The sequence below is a fragment of the Emys orbicularis genome, chromosome 5, assembly GCF_028017835.1.
Source record: "Emys orbicularis isolate rEmyOrb1 chromosome 5, rEmyOrb1.hap1, whole genome shotgun sequence".
Taxonomy (NCBI): domain Eukaryota; kingdom Metazoa; phylum Chordata; order Testudines; family Emydidae; genus Emys; species Emys orbicularis.
In genome coordinates this window covers 24,939,981-24,961,136 of record NC_088687.1, presented here as the reverse complement: position 1 = coordinate 24,961,136, position 21,156 = coordinate 24,939,981, and the positions used below count along the sequence as shown (strand labels likewise).

General features: G+C 41.6%; 1 protein-coding gene across 1 annotated transcript in view; it reads right to left on the bottom strand.

The window, feature by feature from the left end:
- The window catches only part of FAM13A (family with sequence similarity 13 member A), a 185,732-nt gene that overhangs the window by 28,745 nt on the left and 135,831 nt on the right, over positions 1-21,156 (bottom strand). The window contains exons 9-13 of the mRNA XM_065404718.1: positions 18,071-18,115; positions 15,155-15,334; positions 11,480-11,666; positions 6,248-6,324; positions 4,916-4,958 (exon numbers count right to left, since the gene is read on the bottom strand). Coding sequence (XP_065260790.1) covers positions 4,916-4,958; positions 6,248-6,324; positions 11,480-11,666; positions 15,155-15,334; positions 18,071-18,115 — 532 coding nt within the window. The remainder of the gene's footprint in view (positions 1-4,915; positions 4,959-6,247; positions 6,325-11,479; positions 11,667-15,154; positions 15,335-18,070; positions 18,116-21,156) is intronic.

The following is a 21,156-nucleotide window of genomic DNA, read 5'->3' as shown; positions in this document are numbered from 1 at the left end:
TAAGGAGAATTGTCATTGTACAGACAGTGACCCTGGATCCAGCCCACACTTCAAAGCTGCACAGAATGAGCTGTCAGAATTGACACTGCATACATGCATGTCCCTAAATCACATAAGAATTTTGTGTCCTACTTACAATATTCTAAGCCGTAACAATTTTACTGTATTCAGCAAAGCAATGAATATTCTACATTAGAGAAAATTGCTCAGAGAATATGCATATCTTGATTTTTTTAAAAAAAATTATAACCTTGATGCTGAAGATCCTGGTATTTATAAATACTGCTATGTAATGCATTTGTATAACTTTACATTTTGTTTCTCTTTTCGGTAGGTTAGCTTTTTAAAACATTAGTTAACAAAAATAAGGCAATGCTAGCTGATATTACCATGAATTAGAAACTTAACTCTCCCTGTTTTACATTGCACCAAGGAAATACTCGACAACACTAGAGAGTGTGTATCATGAGCACAAATGTCAGTTCACTACCCGATATCTTACAAGCTGCTTCCCACATGTGGACTTAAAATATTTCCTTACATTCAACAAAAACGTGTTTTGTTTTGTTTTTTCTGAAGAGATTTAAATGATTACAGACTCCTATAACAACAGGATTCATGACAGGGCAGAAACAAACAGTGTTATCCACTCCCTAAAGGACAAACTGTACCATTTTATAATCTGCCCTCGTGTTGTCATCACACTAATTTAAGACTGAAAATCCCGCAATGAGCTTTCAAAGTGATGTAATTAATAAAAGCATCTGAGGGGAAAAACATACTAAGTTTCTACAGCAACTAGAGTATACTAAACTATTTTCTTTAGCAGCTAACAGAAGATTCAGGAATAAACGGACCATTTAGAAGGCAGCAACCAGAAAATGTAATTTACCTTATTACAGAATTAACTGTTTTCCCACAACAACCTTATAATTTCATGATTCATCATGACTCTGGATACATTATATCTGCAGCAGATATAAATGTATGTTCCAGATGGGTAAATATTTCGATTGACATAGTAACTTAATGACATGTGTTTTCCTTTGAGTTCACTTAGTTGACTGCAATATTTGAAATTCTTGCTTAAAAATGGATCTGTCCTGTTGTAACAATCAGTTACTCTCAGTTCTTGAGGGCATGGGTTACTTACTCACTCATGTAGCTCCTAATACTATGAATAAACCATTAGGCATTCTGAAGAATAACGGTGGCATAAACCCAAGAGAGACAAGAAGACAGATGTGCACTAGTGTAACCTAATGCATTTGAATTAACAATCTCAACCTACAGTTTCATGGATAGTTCACTATTTTAATGACAAAAATTTTCTTTTTGGTTGCCTGATGCAACTGGCTTCCAGCCTTTATGAAGCTGAGTTGGAAGTATAAATAGCAACAGAAAAAATGGGAAGCAGCATGCTTCAGGGGTCAATATATTACCATTCCTTACAAATCTAAAGAACTCTGTACTGATCTTACTAGCCTGAAGTCATGATATACCGTTGATACTAGTAACATTAACAACAAAAAAATCTTACAATGAGACACTTTGGATATGATTTTTAGAAACCGTTCGCAGCTACATTTTTTAGGAACAAATATTGTGGTTGCAAGTAACTGGGATTGCAATTGATGCCACCTAGAGTTTAACTACAAGACTAAATCAATAAATCAGGTAGGCTGATATTTACATGATTTATTTGTACCTGGCAAAACTGGAGCTGCAAAATAGAAGGTCAGGTTTTGATCCCTTTCAAAAAATCATGTCCTTTATTGAGCTGTTCATTTTAGGGATGGAAGATTACGTAGGGGCAAGCAGCATATTTCAACACCATAGTTGAAATGCTGGTACTAGAGCCAGAATGGAAGTGACTGACAGATACAGATCTCTCTCATTCGTGGTGCTTCATGGGTAAGACAACAACAAAGCAGAGGTAACCTTTTATGCTTATTTTAACTCTGCCTGGGGAATGATGATAGTGATTATTGTTTTGGTTGCAGTAAGTGTACAAGGTGCTGTCTAAACAGAAACAAAGTCATGATTCTTATTCTGAAGTGTGTATGACAACGTGCTCAGCCATCTCAAAATGTTAGAAAGAAACAGAAATGTCTTGGAATTGAGTTCAGAAGTCTTTATTCTACTGACAGCTGGAAGTGGATCCAAATCTCTTTTGCATTTGTTTTAAAGGGCTCTCTGACCCTCCCACTAACAAACTACTAGAACTGTGAAACATGGAACATCTTTCCAGAACTGCAAGACACTATCCATTCTGTGGCTAACCCCCTGAATTATGCAAGTCTCACTGCATCTGGGGAATCATTTGCAGCTCTGCATAAATGTAAAAAACTAAAGATTTTAGTGATTTAACTGGGGAGAAAATACCACCACCCGACAGGACCCCTCTGTTAGTTCATCTGGCATTAAATTCCATTTATTTTACTCAACCCCTGACATGTTTCATGTGCTGCAGAGTTGAATACTGGAAATGCATTAACTGTATTATAAACATTGGCAGGTGGAAGCTAGAGGTTTTTGCAGTTGAAGCCCCCACACCCGTTTTTTTAAGACCTGGGGAGATCTGGGAAGCCCTTCTAGTTTGTGGAATGAGCACATCAGCTGGATGTCAATATGATCAGCAGTTAATATGCTGACGAACAGATTGGCATCATTACATTTCAAAGTCAACACTGAAATGAATGGGAACAGTTTACATGCCTCTGAGAGCTACTGTTTCAGGGTGTAGGCAGACCCAGACAGACATCATTTACATTGGTTACATTCAGTTCCGGTTTGGAAAGGTTTCCTTTGCAACCGTAAGTGCTAGAAACTTTTTTTTTTTTAAATGAAAGTTTAGATTCTGGAGCATGTTTCTACAGCAAAGGATGGACCCTAGCAAATTCCAACGCTTCAGGAGTGCAGAATACATGGGGCTCTACATGCCTGCATCCAGGGTCCAGTGCAAACCAAAAACTGTATGAGTAACAACCAATGCCTATTCAATTATCTCAACTTGCAAGCTCCTCATATCTTCTTCAAAATCCTTATATTGGAGGTGGTGTGGGTGGGTGGAAGGGTAAGTAAAAGTCTTTCACTTATTGTGAATGAGTTGTTTGTTACAAAAGGTATGTTTTAAGCTCCCCTAAGCAACAGGCTTACAAGGCACAAGGAATGTAAAACTACCGTGAAGGAATGCAACATTTTCTTGACCTTGTAATTCCTATATAATGCGATCTCAGGGTTAATGCTGCACTTTTCTTATTGAATTTTAAGTTCTTTAAAAGGAGAAGTTCATTTTGAAACCATAATTTAATATTCCAGATTTTTTAAAAATAAAATGAAACAAAACAAAACTAGTTTGAAATCCAAAGGTCAGCTCTTAGAAGTTACTGTCCATACCATGCAGGAGCTTGGAGACAGCAGCCTCTGCAGACCCCTGTGTCCTCTCCCACACAGAATGGAGAGGTTGAAGCCTGGGCTCTACCCCCTGTGCCCCCATAAATGTGCTAGCCAGCCCAGCTGAGCCGGCGTGGAGTGATCTGTACCTGGTGCAGGGCTCTCACAGATTGTTTCCCTCCCTGGAGCCCAGGGGGAACTGGGGACTAGACTGTGCATTTCTGAGTCACAGGGTGAACTCTGGTCAAGCTGAGAGCTTGTGGCAAAGCTACAAATTGAGCCTTAAGGCAATGCCACCTCCCTCACTGAAAACACGGCCTGCATAACCTCTGTAGCAACGTGCCCTGACAGGGCCATGCTGAGCCCAATGATTCATCATTTTCAGACAATCACTTCCGGTTCTCCCTACCCTTCCTGCTTCTGGAGAGTGACACTGCTGGAAATCAAAGGGTCTAACAACATCAACAAAACAGCAGCAACTATTTTTAAACAGCGCGAAGAGATGGGTTTAAAAATATCAGCTGCAATACCCCTCTCAACCTCCAACCCATCACGTGGAATACAGATAGCTCTTGTCCACAATAGCCTTTTCTTTTCCCCGTCCCTCTTAAAATCTCCCTCTACCACTGGTGCAGCTCCACCAGTGGTAGTAACTAAAGGGGCGCTGGTGCAGATAAGTCTCCAGTGGCATTTAACTGCTGTGCTGTCTAGACCTGCTGAGCAGTGCTAAACGAACCAGTGATTAAAATGCCGGCAGCCCTACTTACGCTGGCACTCCTTTTATGGCACTTACCAGCAGAGCTGCACTCGTCGTATTGCAACTTTAAGGGGAAAAAAGTCTTGTGCAGGCACAACCACAGGAAAAGAAATGTGGCGTAAAAAGATGGCACGAATGCTTTTCAGGTCATAACTCCAATTAAACCATATCTAGCTGGCTTCTCAGGGTACGTTTCTTAGAATAGTTACAGAGTCACTGGCAAGAAGCCACGGTGAAAAATGATTAGCATAGGGCAGAAACAGACCCCTTCTCAATAAGCAATTCCCTCCCTCAAGTCACCATTCCCAAGAGAGAAAGGGGGGGAAAAATTAATTTGCATCAGACATGAAAATTTATCCACCAAGATTAGGAAACCACAATGGGAAGTCATATATAAAAGACCAAAATTATTTCAGAAAAAAACAGGAGAGACAAAGTTAATCTCAGTACACGGTGAACTAATCAGTCACATGCCCTGCTCACTAGGATCTTTATGGAACTCAATGTCAAACTGCTGACTTTGGTGACTTCTGTTTTTTTGATAAGTAGGGGTTACAGGGAAAGGAACAGATGTTAAGCCTCATTGTTCAATTATATCCAGGAGAAAAACAAAGCAAACTTCATTTTGGAGGTCAGGGCGCTGCCTCAGAGTTACAACATTTCATTTGAAGCATTTACCTTCCTGACCAGCTAGTTCTATAAAATTCAACTTTGCTGTTCGTTTTGCCCAGGACCAAATCTCAAAAATATGAAGATACCAACCTGTGAGTGCCTGAAAAACACATCGTCATTTTCATTTTCTTTGCTATTAAAAAAAAAAAAGGGGAAACAAAAATAAACCAGACTGTCTCATAGTGAAAGCAAACAAACTTTTGTACTCTCCACTTTTTATACTTTGGCTACCATTGCCAATACCATCTCTTTTAAAAGGGTTGGAGTGTGCTTGCTATTGCTTGTAAATACAGTAAATATGTGATACTCAGTGTCACAGCACTCTAAGCTACTATCCCATCCATTTTGCTTCCTCTTTGAAGCTATTTGTGGAAAATATAATAGAATTAAATTCTGCTGCCCTTAATCCAAACAAATTCACATCTCCCAACTACAGCGATGGAGTAAAATTCTCCTTACTCAAGCAAAGCTGAGTGATTGGGCTCTATGGGGGAGGAAAATGAAGTGCAGAAAAGGGGGTTGGGCTCCCCAAACTTGGGGCCAGGGAGCTGGGCTAAAGTGCATCAGCTGCCCTTCTGCAGCAGTTGTCTTGGGGTGTGTTTTGGAGTTTACAGTACCCATGAAAACACAGATCCTGGGGCCCTTCTCCTGGCCTGCCCATCTCCCTACCCTCCATGCTATTCTGTGTGGCATGGGGGTCGAGCCCCTTTTTGGTATACAAGAGAGGGCCGAGCCTTCCTGCAGAGCCTCTCTCCTCTCTACACGAGTCCAATGTGGGGCTGTGGTGATGAAGCCCCTCTGCAGCAAACTGAACGTCACCCCCATGGACTACTGAGGGTCTGTCTGTACAGCAGATGGGAGCATGCTTGCCAGCGCAGGGAGACCGAAACACGCTAGCCCTGCTCGAGCTAGCACACTAAAAGTAGCAGCGTAGCCACGGTAACAGGGGTGGCTCAGGCTAGTGCCCGAGTACACACCCACCCAGCACCTCTGCATACCCATGGGGTGCAGGGCCGGCTCCAGCATTTCTGCCGCCCCAAGCAAAAAAAAAAAAAAAGGGGGGGGGGAGAAAAAGCTGCGATCGTTGGTGGCAGTTCAGCGGCAGGTCCTTCACTCCTAGAGGGAGTGAGGGACCTGCTGCCCCCAAACTGCCGCAGGTGCCGCCCCTCTCCCTTGGCCGCCCCAAGCACCTGCTTGTTAAGCTGGTGCCTGCAGCCAGCCCTGATGGGGTGGCTACCCCGAGCTAGCCCATTACCCACTGTACAGTGCTATTTTCGGCAAGCTAGCTTGAGCAGAACTAGCAAGCGTCCGTCTGCTTGCCCTGGGAAGCACCTCCCAGCTGCAGTGTGGACGTACCCTAAGAAACAACAATCACATCACATAGAGCCACTTGGAGAGCAAAACGTAAGTTATAAAAGTCACCTTTCGTCAGACAAAACCTCCATGTCATCAGGTCCTGCTCTGGCTATCGGCCTTGAGGAGCTAAAGCTTTCCATACTCTGTAACACAGCAAATTTTAAGACAATAAGTTAGATAAAAGGAATAATCATGCTGGAGGCCATTACAACACCGTATCCAAACCAAGTACTACACAGAACAAGGGGACAATCACGGATCTTTCATAGAATTACAATTTAAAAAAGCATGCTTCACTATCCATTTCCTGCACTAAAAACAACAGCGTGGCACTAAAACAAGTGCCCGTCACCAGAAGCCCTTAAAGTGTTTCACAAAGAACAGTTTGTGAGGCTAGGATTCTTGTCCCCATTTAACAGACTGGAAAAAAGAATAAGAGAAGGGCAAATCTCTTAACAAGCTGTGGAAGAGCTGGTAACAAAATCCAAGACACCTGTCATCAGCCAATCCTATGCTTTACTCACTAAATCACATTCATATCAAGAATTTTAAGGTGAAAGCAACCAAAGTAATAGAGTTGCCTCAAAACACATTTTAATGACAGCACAGTTTGTGTTTGACTCAGGAAGAATTATAAAGTGACTCTTCTTGAAAGAGGAAGAGACTAAGGATGAAAAATGATTACTGTATACATGGAGGTTACGTAAACTACAACAACATGAGTACAGGACAATCACTTACAGAATCTTAATTTGAGGTTTGCTCTGGTCATCAGCTATAAGGAATATTAATGATGTCATTCATCTCAAGCTTGAAAAATTATTAAAAGAATCTGAACTCTGATCTATCCTGGTTCGCTTGTGTAAAAAAGGCTTATAAATGACCTGTGTCAGTTTTATAGACATGATTTCATTAGACACTGGTTATCCCAGCCACTGACCATAAGTCTGTTTGTATCTCTTACCAGTCTCCAAGCTAAATTCTAAAAGGCGCACAAAAAAACGGACAAAAAATGGGTGCACAAAAAGACCCACATTTGGACACACAGCACATACAGAGTCATGGCATATGAAAATGGCTAATTATGAACACAAGATACACATGTCAGATTTTACAGGTGTAACCGACGTGAAAATCTAACTCAATTTGAATGAATCAGAATTTTTTTTAACCTTCCATCACACAAGGTCAAGTCACATACTCTATACTTGTAAGCAACACACGTAGTTCACTTTCTTTCTGCTGAATATATCTCACCTCTATAGTGTCTATAAAAACAGATAAATGAGAGGGACTGGGGAAAGCAGACATATGTGAGCAAGTCCTGTACACACTTGAGTGTCTGCTTATTGAAAATTGTTTTCCTACTGAGTTTCTTTCAAACTGGAAGCATGTTTCAAAATCGCCTATGGTCTCTTACTAGATACGTTGAATATGGCCATTTCATGCATGCGAGTACAATTTTTCAGTTCTTATGTTTGGCTATGTCTCCTTCCCGGAAGGCAGCCTTCAGTGGTTTGAAATAGAAGAAAAAGCCCTCTGTCAGTGCATCAGAGTGCAGTTCCTGAACAAGACTACGTGAGAACAGAATTCCCAGACCACTCAGAGACATTCATGATGTGGAACTCCCTTCTCTTTAAAATCCAAGCAGATGTGTTCTTTTGGCTACACGATTCCATCAGCACGATTCCATTATGCTTCAGCATTGCCTTAGAAGCCTCTTCTGATCTCATTTTTATGCCTGGTCATCTTGAATTTTAGCAGTTTAAATAAAAACGGGGCATAACAAGTTTTAATGTTTATTATTTGGTTTTGCTTAGGAGGGTTAATTGAAGAGGATTTCTCTTTGACTGTCCCTTCACACTCTGGGTCAGATGATACTGAGCAGATAAGATAAGAGTTCCCCCACAATTCCCTACTAACCACTTCAAGCTTCACTGATGGGGTGGGAAGAGTTAAGAGAAAATGGGAAAGAGGATGTTGTCTGAGTGCTCCTGGAGCAGAAACTGTCTCTTAGGGCTTTTCTACAGAGGAAAGTTATATCAGGATAAGCTAAGGTAGGATCTTAAATCTGTATAGTTATACCAGTGCAGTATAACCACTTGTGTGGACACCCTAATTCTGGTATAAGAGTACCTTTTTCGGTTTACCTTACATCATTTGGAAAAGGGTTTATGGTAAACTGAAAAAAAGTCACTCATATACCAGAATAAGAGCATCCACATGGGAGGTTATACTGGTATATCTATCTATAATGATGTAACTGGACAACAGTGTTTAGACAAGGCCTTACTATGTATCTATACTTCACCAAGCACAATAGGGCCTTCATCCTGGCTGGGTCTCTGGGTACTACTGCAATACAAATAAGAAATAAATTACATTCGTAAAAGAGTTCAGTCGCCATGCCAGCTCAAGCTGCATCTTAGGGTCCACAGGAGCAGTAACTACGAGTATACGTGCATGCTCTGTGTACGATGGGAGATGCAGTTCTCCTACCTATTTTCCAAGCAAGTTCCTGGGCAATGTCCTGTTGGCAGAGGCTGCCTCTTTACAGCTGCATCCTATACTATGTGTATTTTGTGCATTCTGACTTGTGCTTTCCTTAAACTGTCACAGAAATATTCCTCCTGTTTCCATTGGACAGTTCCACTGAGATACACTTTCAGCCACACCACATGAGGTAACAACATGCCTGGCCACGTCTCATAGGCGTGCTCCAGGTAGGATCTGTGCAGCCAGTGTACGAATCCTGACCTCCAGCAGCTCCACAGTTCAGAGAAGGGCCACAGAAGGGAAATGTGTAAGAGACAGATTATAGGAAATGCAATTTGATGGCCCTTCATTTGAGAGTAGTTAGAGCAGTGGTCACCAACTGGTCGATCGTGATCGACTGGTCGATCCTAGAGGATCTCCCAGTCGATTGTGTTCTCTGGTGGTGCAGCGTGGCTGCCGCTAAGACAGACTCCCTACCCTGGCCCCATGCCGCTCCTGGAAGTGGCCAGCGCAGGCCCAGGGGCAGGGGTCTCCCTCTGCACGCTGCTCCTGCCTGCAAGCACCACACTGCGAACCCCTCGGCCCCAGCCCAGAGCCTGCACCCCCCTCCCGAACCCCAACCCCAACCCCCTGCCTCAGCCTGGTGAAAGTGAGTGAGGGTGGGGGAGAGCGAGCGACGCGGGGGGTGGGGGGGGATGGAGTGAGCGGGGTGGGGTCTCGGGGAAGGGGCAGGGTAACTCCTGGGTTGCCCTTAGATTCAAAAAGTGATCTTGGGCGTAAAAAGGTTGGAGACCACTGGGTTAGAGCCTCACCAACCCCTCAACCCCAAGGTATTCAGTCAAGTAGGTATTTTGGCAGTCTTTCCTTCTTAAAGGCCACATTCTGGGCCAGATTCTCATTTACACTTCACTCTGGAAGAGTGAAGGGGCCTGAATGGGGACATCAATGTAATGTCCTCCCACTTTCAGGCCCCTTTACACTGCCAGAGTGGTATTAAGGGGCCTTAGTGTAAAAGCAAATCAGGCTCTCAGTGGCACTTCAGTGGAAGTTGCACGTGTCTCCAGAGCCAGGACATGGCCCCACGTCTGCAGAAACTAATTTGCTTTACATTTATTTAAAAGAAAAAGAGAAATATTTCCAATGTTTGTGGACGGTCACCATACCACCCATTAACGCAGTAATGGGAAGCAGAAGAAGAATCCCCCACTAAAGAAAATGATGCGGTCTTTCTCCATTAGAGAGGAGGAAAGGAGGCAACTGCACATACTGTCCCACAGGGACGCTACTGCACGTCAGTACTTGCCACCAGAGGGCAGTTAGCTCTACTCTGGCCAATTACTTTGGAATTGTAAGTATAATTGTAAGTACAAGAGGGTCTTTTTTGGATGGGGGAGGCTCCTTGCATGTTCCCCACCTCCGGAACACCCACAAAAGAGCCACTTGCACTCTTGGCCCAAACGCTGAAATCTGTCTCGTGCAGCAGCTCTAAGGGTGCAGACATTAAATGTCTATTATATGCGATAGGCTACTGATGCTTCGTGCTGAATCGAATACATGGAGCCTATGATTTCTCAGTTTCTTTCCTTCATTTTATCAATACCATTTCTATCTAGCACACAAAAGAACCCAACTCATTCTCTCATTGGTATCCGTGTACATTTTAGACTGATAAATAACCACGGTTGTGTAATCTAAAACAAGTGTGCCAGAACATGATGTACTTTTTCAAAACAAACCTATCACATTTCACAGGCACTCACCTATACGAGACTTTGGAACTCAATCAACAACAACCAGAGAAAATATTCCACAGCTGGCAAATCCTACTCTTTTCTCAGGGTATTGTAATGCTACCAGTGGTGCTAAAAGTTTGTGATGTGTCAGGTATCATATGGCATTGCATGCCTGTCTTTATCAAGGGCCCAAGTTGAAAGACACTGTAGGTTCTAACTGCTAACACAACATTTGGTGCCTGTGTTGGCTATAGGGGGAAGGAGATGTTGCATCAGCAATTTTTGCGGTTTGTCACTGTGGGCAAACTGTCTTCTACTGGGAAGGTCAAACAGGGATCACAAACATGCTGTGATTCAAAACAAAAACACTGCACAGTTTAAACCCGTGTCTTCTATAGGCTGTGGTACATTGCAAACATAACTGGTGCATTTTCAGTCAAAAGGTGTGATGTATCTAGATTGATCACCTTTCATCCTAAAGGACTTCAAAGCATTTTGCAGAGAGTATGCATACAGCACCACTGAAATGCAGCCACTGCTGGGAGGAAGGACAACCACCAAACTGACCCACTGATAATGCCCCTGGCACTCACTCACTACAAACAACACACTGATGAGCTACATTGTGATGGAAAACTATCGGACAGAATTAAAAAAAAGAACCCCCCCCCACACACACACACACCAGCGGATGGTCCAACCTGTGAGGTGCTGAACAGTCTCAATCCTACTAAACTCTTGCAGGGTTGGGGACAAATTTCACTTCCTTACTCTATTTTTGAAACCATATTGTTTTGCTTTATTAAAAACAAAAATAGCTATGTGTAGACTAAGAGGGTCAAAGTGTGAATTTGGCCCTTCTGTAACCACAATGCACTTGTTAAAAGTGTAGGGCCTGATTCTCCATGGCCCTAACCAGCCATTTACATCTGTGCAAGTGATTACAGCTGTGTAAATGGCGACACAAGGTACAAGGCAGTGGAGAAGCGTGATGCTTGCTTGTGAGTGGGATGCTCTCTCCCAACAGGACACTGACCCTCTCTGCAAGTGGTATGGCACGTTCACTTACCACAGGGTTATCCTGGTTATCGTTAAGCTCAGAAAGTTTAGTGCTGGATTTCTGCCGTTTTGGTTTATTCCTTTCTCCAATAAACCCGGAGTTGTTTTCTTGTAATTTTTCTACTTCCTGAGGAGTCAGAATACAATCTTCAAGGTTTCCGAATCCAGAAGGAATGTTTTCTTTGTTGATGACCTCTCTGAGGAAGGAAAATTACATTGCAACAAAACTGTTTTTTAAAAACACAATCCTATTGCATTTATGCTACTGGCAGAGAAATGCATTATGCTGACTGGTGCAGTTCTGGAATTGTCTCTTAAACCCCATCTGCGTTTCATCCTATTGCAAGAAACACAACGTAAGCTGCGACATCCTAAATCCCAACAAGGAGTTAAAAACAGGTGCACTACATTGCATGAGAAAACATGGTGATCAACACTGGGGACCTGATCCAACTCCCACCAAAGTCAGTGGAAAGAATGGATCAGCTCCTGGATGTACTAGTTATTTTTATAAGGTTATGCGAGTTAACTTTCCCAGAGACAAATGTTTGGGTTGTTGTTTTTTTTAGCAACTAACAACTTGTAATAATTTCCGGTATAAATTGAAAGCAGAATTTGGGCATGGCTCCCAAACCTACTGTAACTCAGCCCTTTACCGAAGTTTGCAGGGTAAGAATACATGAGGCATTTCCACTGCACACTCGTTTTCTTTTCTTTTGGCGGGGGGGGGGGGGGTGAGGGAGTGATCAGTAACAGAGAACGGGATGGGAATGAAAGTGCCTCATCAACAATAACTGCACTGCTGTGATAGAGAACTGTGTGATTTGTTGTGCTGCATGGAAATGTGTTAGCTTGCTTAAATGCTTCTGATCTGACACTGCGATAAATTCCTGTTTGTCTAGTCAGATCTGTGTGTTTTCCAGAAATGTCATCTATGCTCATCTTTGCCTCCTTGCTTAGGAGGGTGGAAATCTTCTGCTAGCTCCCTTTCCCTGCAGTCGTTCTTCTGCAGTGCCACTCCTCTGCCCTCTTTAATAGGTGTTTTTTCTATTATGTGCAATAACAGAGACACTTTCAAAAATACATACATCACTGTATTTCTTCTATTTGTATATCGATATATATTTCCTTCCTCCCAACCTCTATGCTCCCTTAGGCTAAAAGCCAGAGATGGAAGGCTGGAATGGAGGGTAACAGTTGTAAGCATCCACAGCAGTTTTGTACAGAGAGACACAAGGCTCAAGTTCTGCTTTCAGTAACATCCGTGAAGTTGCTCTAGAGTGGCACTGGTGTAAATGAGAGAGGAGAATCTGACCCCGAAGTGTTTAGCCAGTCCTCATGAGGGAGAAAGTATTCAGATTTTTAAAAAAATGCTCTAGTTATTTTCTAGGTCACAAGTCATTTCTATGTTTTGTCTCTGGAAAAGGTAGATGACAGAGAATTATAAATCTCTGGATAAAGCCTATCAGACCCATTTAACTTTGTGCAATTGTTATTTTTAAACCACTGAGATGTGATTAATTACATTTAGATGGTAGGTCATGTGGTGTGCAAAATGTAAGCCTATGCATATGTTTATGCCATAAATATTATCCCAGCTGTATGCTGCCACTGTATTGTGTAGCACCATGGGTCTTCTTTAGATCTGTGTCCAGACAGCAAAGAGATAAAGCCAGCCAAAATCAAAAAGGTCTCAAATGAAATTTTCAGTTTTCCACAATTTCCCATAACAGATCCCAGGACAATTTATCCCTCTGAAACCATAGAAATGACCTGATTTCTCAGTGCCATTAAGTTAGGACTTTTGATTTGCTTTAAATTAATGTCTGGGGCTTTGGGGTCAATCCAGTACTGAAGAGTTAGCAGCTAAATGGGCTAGAAAGCACTAACGGCAAATATACAATGCAATGCAGAGGCTGTGCAGAAAAAACTGCAGTGCTATATATGCCGCCAAACACGTACTCTAGCCCGCCTCTGACCTACTTACCTGACAAGCCAGTCAGAAATGCTTTTATTGCAGTTACATTTCTCTGCTATGTTAACATTCCACATTTACCCTAAGTCGTGGTGTATTCTCCATCACTGACCATTTTTAAATCAAGACTGGATGTTTTTCTAGAAGACATGCACTAGGAATTATTTTGGGGAAGTTCTATGGCCTGTATTGTACACAATGGTGAACACAATGGTCCCTTCTGGCCTTGGAATCTATGAATCTATATTCCTGGATGTCAAGTAGCATAGATTACAATTTTTGAGCCTGGGTGCCTAAAGTTAGGCCCCCTAAATAAAAATGGCTTGATTTTAAAAGATACTAAGGCCTGTAGCTCCAGTAAGATTTGTTGGTGTTCAGCAGCTCTAAAAATAAGGTAATTTTAATAAAGGCACCTATAACATGTATTTAAGAGCCTAACTTTAGGCCCTCAATTATGCAAACACTTATGCACATGCTTAACTTTAAAATGACTACTCATATGTTTAATGTTAAACAGACGCGTAGATGTTTGCAAGATCAGGGCCTCAGTTTAAAAATGTTGGCCATAGTATACAGTTGTACTCAGTTACTGCCCTACCAAAAAAAAGAAATATTTCAATTTCCCCTCACACACCCATACTACACATTATTGGGATTAAGTCTTCTATATATGTATTTTGAAACAGTTTAGACTGTGCAAACGTCTTGCCCATTTAAAAATACTTTTTATTTGCTAAAAGTAGGGAAAGGTTACATTTTCCCTTTCAGTAAAAAAATCCTTAGATCTGTGCGTGAACACCACTTCTATTCAGAATGCAATGGTGACACATCTGTATTATATGCTGTACGTTATCAGTAGGAATACTATGTATGACTAATCCTTGAGAGGCATTTAAAAAAAGCTATCTCAAAATACTGTTTATCTGTCTTATAACCACTTAGACAAAAATGGTTTATTTTTGATTAATAAAAGGGGCACGTTCTTCTCTCAAATGCACACACGGAGCACTGCAAAATCTGAACAGAAGCGGTCTTTCTACATGTGAAACTAGAATTTGGTCCAAATTTTGTAGCTGTTTTGTTATACAAAAGGATTTGAAAGGGTTATTTTTTGTCCAGCATTAAGTTACAAATGCCAAAACTGATTTTTTCAGGAGTGTTACTGTTTCCAGATACATACAATTAAAACAAAAACTGAACACTACTTTTAGGCTGACCCCTTCAGCCCATTCCGCTGTGTAACGACCACAAATCAAGGCCCTGGTTCTGCAGTTCACAGCTCCAAGTAAGTCAGTGGAGCCTGGCCCAGGTGCAGCCAGGGCCGGCTCCAGCATTTCTGCCGCCCCAAGCAAAAAAAAAAAAAAAAAGCCGCGATCGGCGGCGGCAATTGGAAGAAAAAAAAAAAAGCCGCGATCGGTGGCAGCAGTTCAGCGGCAGGTCCTTCGCTCCTAGAGGGAGTGAGGGACCTGCCGCCCCCGAATTGCTGCAGGTGCCACCCCTCTCCCTTGGCCGCCCCAAGCACCTGCTTGTTAAGCTGGTGCCTGGAGCCGGCCCTGGGTGCAGCAGTCACTCCGTAAGCGCTCAGTTGCAGAACTGGGGCCAAGGCTTGTAATAACGGAACTACTGACGGAGTCTTGCCTATTTAATGGGTGTGATTATGATGCTATCAACTAAATATAATTTTTAAAGGAAAAGAAATCATGAACATACACGTCTCTGTTTCGTCGGCCTTCATCTTGTTCTTTGTGATGCCGCCTCCTCTGCCTGGTGGACACATTTGAAGAGGCTGACGATGTTCCTGATTCGGAGTCCTCTGAACTCTGCCCACCTGAGCCATGAGCATCGAAGAGATGCTGTTCCACTGCTGAGCGGATTGTCTTCTCTAAATATCTGTCAAGATGAAAAATAAGGTCAATTAAACTTACAAACTTACCAGGAAACCTCTCCCTTTTTAAAAGTCACAATTTTTTAATAACTGCAGTAATGTCAAAAACATGCTAAGGATGGTACAGACGCATGGCAACACATCAGCTAAATTGTTCAGATGTGGGTGACTAAAATGGGGCACCTAGAGCAAAGTGACCCAATTTTCAGAAGCACGGAGCACTCTCGGCTCCCATTACCATCAACGGCTGTTATGGCCGCTCAATACTTCTGTAAATGAGTCCATTTTTATGTAGGTGCCTAACTGGAGCCCCCCAAATTAACAGACCCTAGCATGAAGAGCTTTAGTTTGAAACGAGAATTTAAGATTCAAGTAATTAGACAATCCATACTAAGATAACAGGGTCTATAGTTTTTTAGTGTGTTTTAAAATTCACTCCCATTTCTGGGGAGGGAGGGGGGGAAACTGGGGGTGGTGGTGGAAAGAGGGATACAACATGGGAAAACCAAGAATCACCTCATGCTGGGTGACCCACGACAAACAAACCCAGGGTAGGGGGGTTGCTTTAGGTTTGGATAGCTGGTGCATGCATGATGCAAATATGCACAAACGGCCCTGCGTCATCCCTTCTCTCACCTGCTCTTCATGTACTGATCCACACCGCGGGTGGAGTGGTGTGTATGGGTGGGGAACAACACTTCTCACAGCTCCCTGGTGCACTGGCAGAATGTTCCTGCTGCACCTCCACTTCCGATGGTGCAGTGCACTCCCCTCACTGCACCTGACCAGCATTGCTGGCCTGGATAATGTGAGGCTGGGGCTATATGCCTCCTCTTTAACTTGCCCCCGTCCTTTTGGGGTGACTGACTCCCAGAGGAGCTAGGAGGGAGCAGTCCCTTGTGACAGAGTGCACAGGCTGCAACTGTGATTGGCCCCTGTGAAAGGCCTGCCAGAAGGAAAGGCTCTTTGAAGTAAGGACCTTAAGTGACCTATAGATAAAGGCCATGAACGTGTGTGCAGCAAGTTCTTTAATAAGTGTATGTTAAGGGCATGCTGTTGAAAGCGTGGTTAGACAAGTTATCAGGGTGAATGCTAGTCATATTTACACATCATATAGCTCCACCATCACGGACTAAGGGGGAGATTTTCAAAGGCACAAAGGGCACTGAAATGGAACCTGGGTACCCAACTGTTCATTGTGCCTTTGCCCATTTCCTCCTAAATACACAGAAGTCATTCTAACATTTGCACATCTTTCAACAGAAATCATGCCAATGCCAATAATCAATTCAAAGGAGGCCCATTTTCATTTCGGTAATATTCTTTTAGCTAGAATTGCTGCTCTGAAATGTATCTTTTTATGTGAACTGGTTATTCACTGTATTTTTTTTACATGGCCACCTATAAAACTCAAGGAATCCACTCTTATTTAAAGTAGATTATGGCATTCAATACCCTCCCTGTTTGTTCGCAAGAACAGAGCAGTCAGATAGAACATCTGGATGGTACAACCTCTCTTTGTAACAAAACAAAGCCAGTAGGTCAAATCTGACAATGCCCAGCAGCTTTTACAGTGCCCAGGTGAAACAAAATTATATAAGAAATGGTAGCACCTGTGAGAATGATGAGTGACTACCTTCTCACAAGTATGTCGACCACACAGTAGGGCAACTCATCATAAACTTATATATATATATATATATATATATATATATATAAATGCCCAATTCTGATCTCATGCTGTTTTAACCCTGCTGCAACTTCACTGATTTCAATGGAACGACTCCTGTTTGATTCTGGTGTGAGATTGGAATCAGAACTACTGTGAGCAAGAGAGCTTTTATTCACTTCAGTATAGTGATGGAGTCACTGTAGTGACACCAGAGATAAGGTTGTGAGACTGTTTCCCTTGTAAACCTAATTGAATCCTCCCATTCTCACTTTGTGGAAAAAAAGTTTCTTTTTCCTTGAAATTTCTTCTGCTTATTTTTGGGCCAGAGGAGGGTTTGGAGGTAAAGACTCAGATAAATCAGACAAACATTTTTGATACATGACAGTTTGAAAAAAGGAATTTCTCTCCCTGTCCCCCCGGTATTTTGAAAAGTCGTATGTTCTCTGGAACATCATGGCTCACAAAAGGCTTGATTAGAAACTCCAGATTTGTTTCATTCATTCATGTTCAATAACATTTGGCGCACAAAAATGATTTCTTGAGAGAATCTGATGGTTAATTTTGAACGTGTTAGCTATGAATGTGAACCTCTACATGGGCCACGAGACCACTGAAGAGTTTATAAACTTGTTGCTATTATGTTAGCTGAGTTTGTAAACCCTCAAAAAAAAATCAAATAAAAAAAAATTAGCAATATCATAAAAGTGTATTTTAACTTTGCTAAATGTGTGTGTGTGTAAAATATATGGGCAAGAATAAGTTCATATGCCAAAATTTGGGACTTGAATGTCAGGCAGGTAAGGAGACTCTTTACAGCACAGCGAGGTTGTGCTTCTTGAAATCTCTGTGGTTACATAACCGTAACATCCCACGGGCGTAGGAAAAAAGCAAGGAACTATGACACCCAGGCACTTATTTGAGAGGAAGTAGTTTATGATCACTATACACAATGCACTTTTCTTTGGACAGCACTAGGCTATTACAGAAAAATAAGCGAATAACATTTTTAAAAGCTTAAGTAGACAACAAATGATAGCAACAAAACTTAAAAATAAACAGAGTCACTTACTCTCCAGTTGTAGGAATGTTACTGCTCACTTGGGATACATGGGCACTGTGGAAAGGGAAGAAAGATCTAATTACCAAAGTACTGTCACGGTACACCTGAAGGAGAAGGTTGGCTTTTCTTCTCTCATTGCCTTTTCTTAGACACTCCACCATCTACTAAATTAATTAAAGGTATGATCTGTCAGCAGGAATTCATGTCCTAGAATTACATACGCACATGACAAGCTTCTGACCTCGACAGAATTTTGACTCACGCTATTAGAACGGACATTTGTAAAAGGCTCGTACACTCAGAATTGGATTGCTTGTCATTTACTACCAAGAGACTGCAGTAAAAAGGAAGGTATGTTAGCGATAGCACATTATGATTCTTCTCTGCCTGAATATTCTGCAGCTGTAGATCACACTTAGTTTAATTGAATTAGCTCTGTTCTTTTGAGTCAAGATTTCAAAACACACACTATAAACTGACTTAACATTTAACAAGTTTTAAACTACTCATCAGGAAAAAGGCAAAACCTCCTTCCCCAACTCCCCGTTTTTCATGTCCGTGGCTCCCTCTCCACTTTAAGTATATTTTCTGTCCTCTCTGTTTGCCTCTCAGTCTGACTCCAGGCTCAGGAAGAGGTAAAATAACCTAATTCTAGCTGTCGCCACTCACTGTTCAAAGCACTTTCAAGTAAGGTGACGTGCCATCCCGCATGGCCATTACTGCTCTGCTCTCTAACTGCAGGGTCAGATTAGATTAGGCCAAAGAAAGTCCCTCCCCTTTCATGTAGCATCAGATTGCTCCTCATGTGTTGACTCAGCTTTGCAGATAAGAGGGCATGTGAGATTTCACTCCTGTTCATCACGCCTACAATATTAATTAAACCAAATAAGTTAGCTTAAACGTTGCATTTGGCTTTATCCTCTTATCAGCAAGAGGATCAGTAGCAGGGTTGCCTGGTGTACTCAGACGATTACCCTACGTTAGATTACAAGAGGGACTTGTGAAAGTCTTACTCTAGAATTCTAGGTTTACTGTGCCACCCTAATAGAAATTTACTGTTTTTAATCTATACATGCAAGGGGCATCCTTTCAGAAACTTTAATTGCTGATGATTCAACAATTGCTCTATTACTTTAAACCAATCACAGTTTCTAAGGTTTCTTCTATCCCTTCTCTTTAACATTTCCCCCACCAAACAACTGTAGCTTCCCTGCAGAGACCTGATGCTAGCCAGAAGGCTGGAGCACTCATGCTCCTCAGAAGGAAAGCACACTGTCGCTTCACTGGTAGCAAGTGGTAGGGAGAGGGGGTTGAACTGGTGTGAGGAGGTAAAATAAAAGTGTCACAAAAATCAGTTTAGTAAAGCCACACAACAGCACACGTCTCTACAGTCTAGAGGCTAGAACTACTGCAAGCCTACATGTTGTAGATACGCCAGCATGCTTTTAGTTCCTGCAAGGAATTCAGTGTATCCCCACTAACCAGCTTGGTGTGTGTAAATTAGAGCAGTACATCCACACATGCCACTCCCTTCAACTATGGCTTCACCTGTGCAATCTGACTTCTACCCCAGACACAGTTCCTCAAAGGATTCACATAGCATGAAAGCACATGTATATTTGGCAGTCTATTCCATGTATACATGGATGTTATACCTATATAATACACATACAGTTGTATATTTCCGATTAATACATTTATCATTTGTATCATCTTATTGTATTTAATACAATACAAATACAATTGTATTTAATACAATAAGAGACAGATATAGAGGAAGACTCTCCTCAACACACATGTAGGCGATATCTAGGCGATTAATTTAATTTATTACATGGCTCTGCTACTGATCATACATATTTGACCACTTCACCCGCTGTCTATCCACCCACTACTGTCTCTTCCCCTGGAACCTATTGCAGGATTCCTGAACTCCTCAGCAACTTCAAAGAGTTGAAATGTTTCATATTTTTCTTGGAAGGTTTGAATAAATCCCATGGAGAATGGGTTGCTGGGCAGAAGGCAGGTGAGGTACCAAAGTTGCATAATAAATGTAGTTTCTCACAAATGTATAACTGCCACAAGTGTGGTTGTACTTTAACTTTACATCAAATTTCTGTACTTTCTCATTTCTAATATTTACATACAATACATATCAACACACATATATTCACTTGCCCTTTATCTCATCTCTCTTCGTCCTCCATCCCCAATAAGCTTTCTCTTTCATTTTTTTTTTTTTTTTTTTTTTTAAAGACATGGGGTCTAAAAAGGAGAGGACGCTTAAGAGGAGATTAAACTCAGAAAATAGCATTTTCCTTCACATTATGCCATATAATTCCAGCAAAATTACTGTTGTGTAAAAATGCAAACTCCTGTTTCATGACTGTAGTCTTGAGCTCTTCATTCCATTTGTTTACTGGTGATATTTCACGCTTTGGGCAGAATTTTGAAGGTTTATGGGGGAATGATTATTATTCCCTAAAACTATTTTTTGGATTTTATCATGTAATTTCATTTAAACTTGGGGAGAAAGGATTATTAGAGCATGCAGTTCTTCTTCTAGGAAAAAAGTAAATAAAAATCAAATGCAAAACAGTGTATAAAATTCCAAACATTTTCATAACCTCCACGTATATTGAGTAGTGATTTTAACCCGTAACAAAACTGACCTCATCAACACGGATTCCGTTTCAAGTCCATTAAACCTGCTATTTTCTAATGACACATATACATATGGCAATTATTTTGGGGTAGCTATTAAAATATCTACTAAGGGACTGTAGGTTCTATCTGAGAGCTATACAATACTGATTTAAAATTACTTCATGGACATAGAGAGCATGAAGTAAATACACCCCCACCCACCCCCACCCCCACCACCTGCTGAAGAGAAAGTACTTTAAAAAAAAAAGCTTCATTAGCCCTTTTAAATTTAGAAACTACCTTTTTCTTGGTCCTGTGATGTGTTAATGCTCTTTACTGGGCCTGTCTCTCAATAATAGTGGGATTTTGAAGGAGAAGTTTTCAGATACACTAAATTTCTTATAATTCCACAGTAATTGGCTTTCCATGCTATTTAAGTTTGAAGCTTA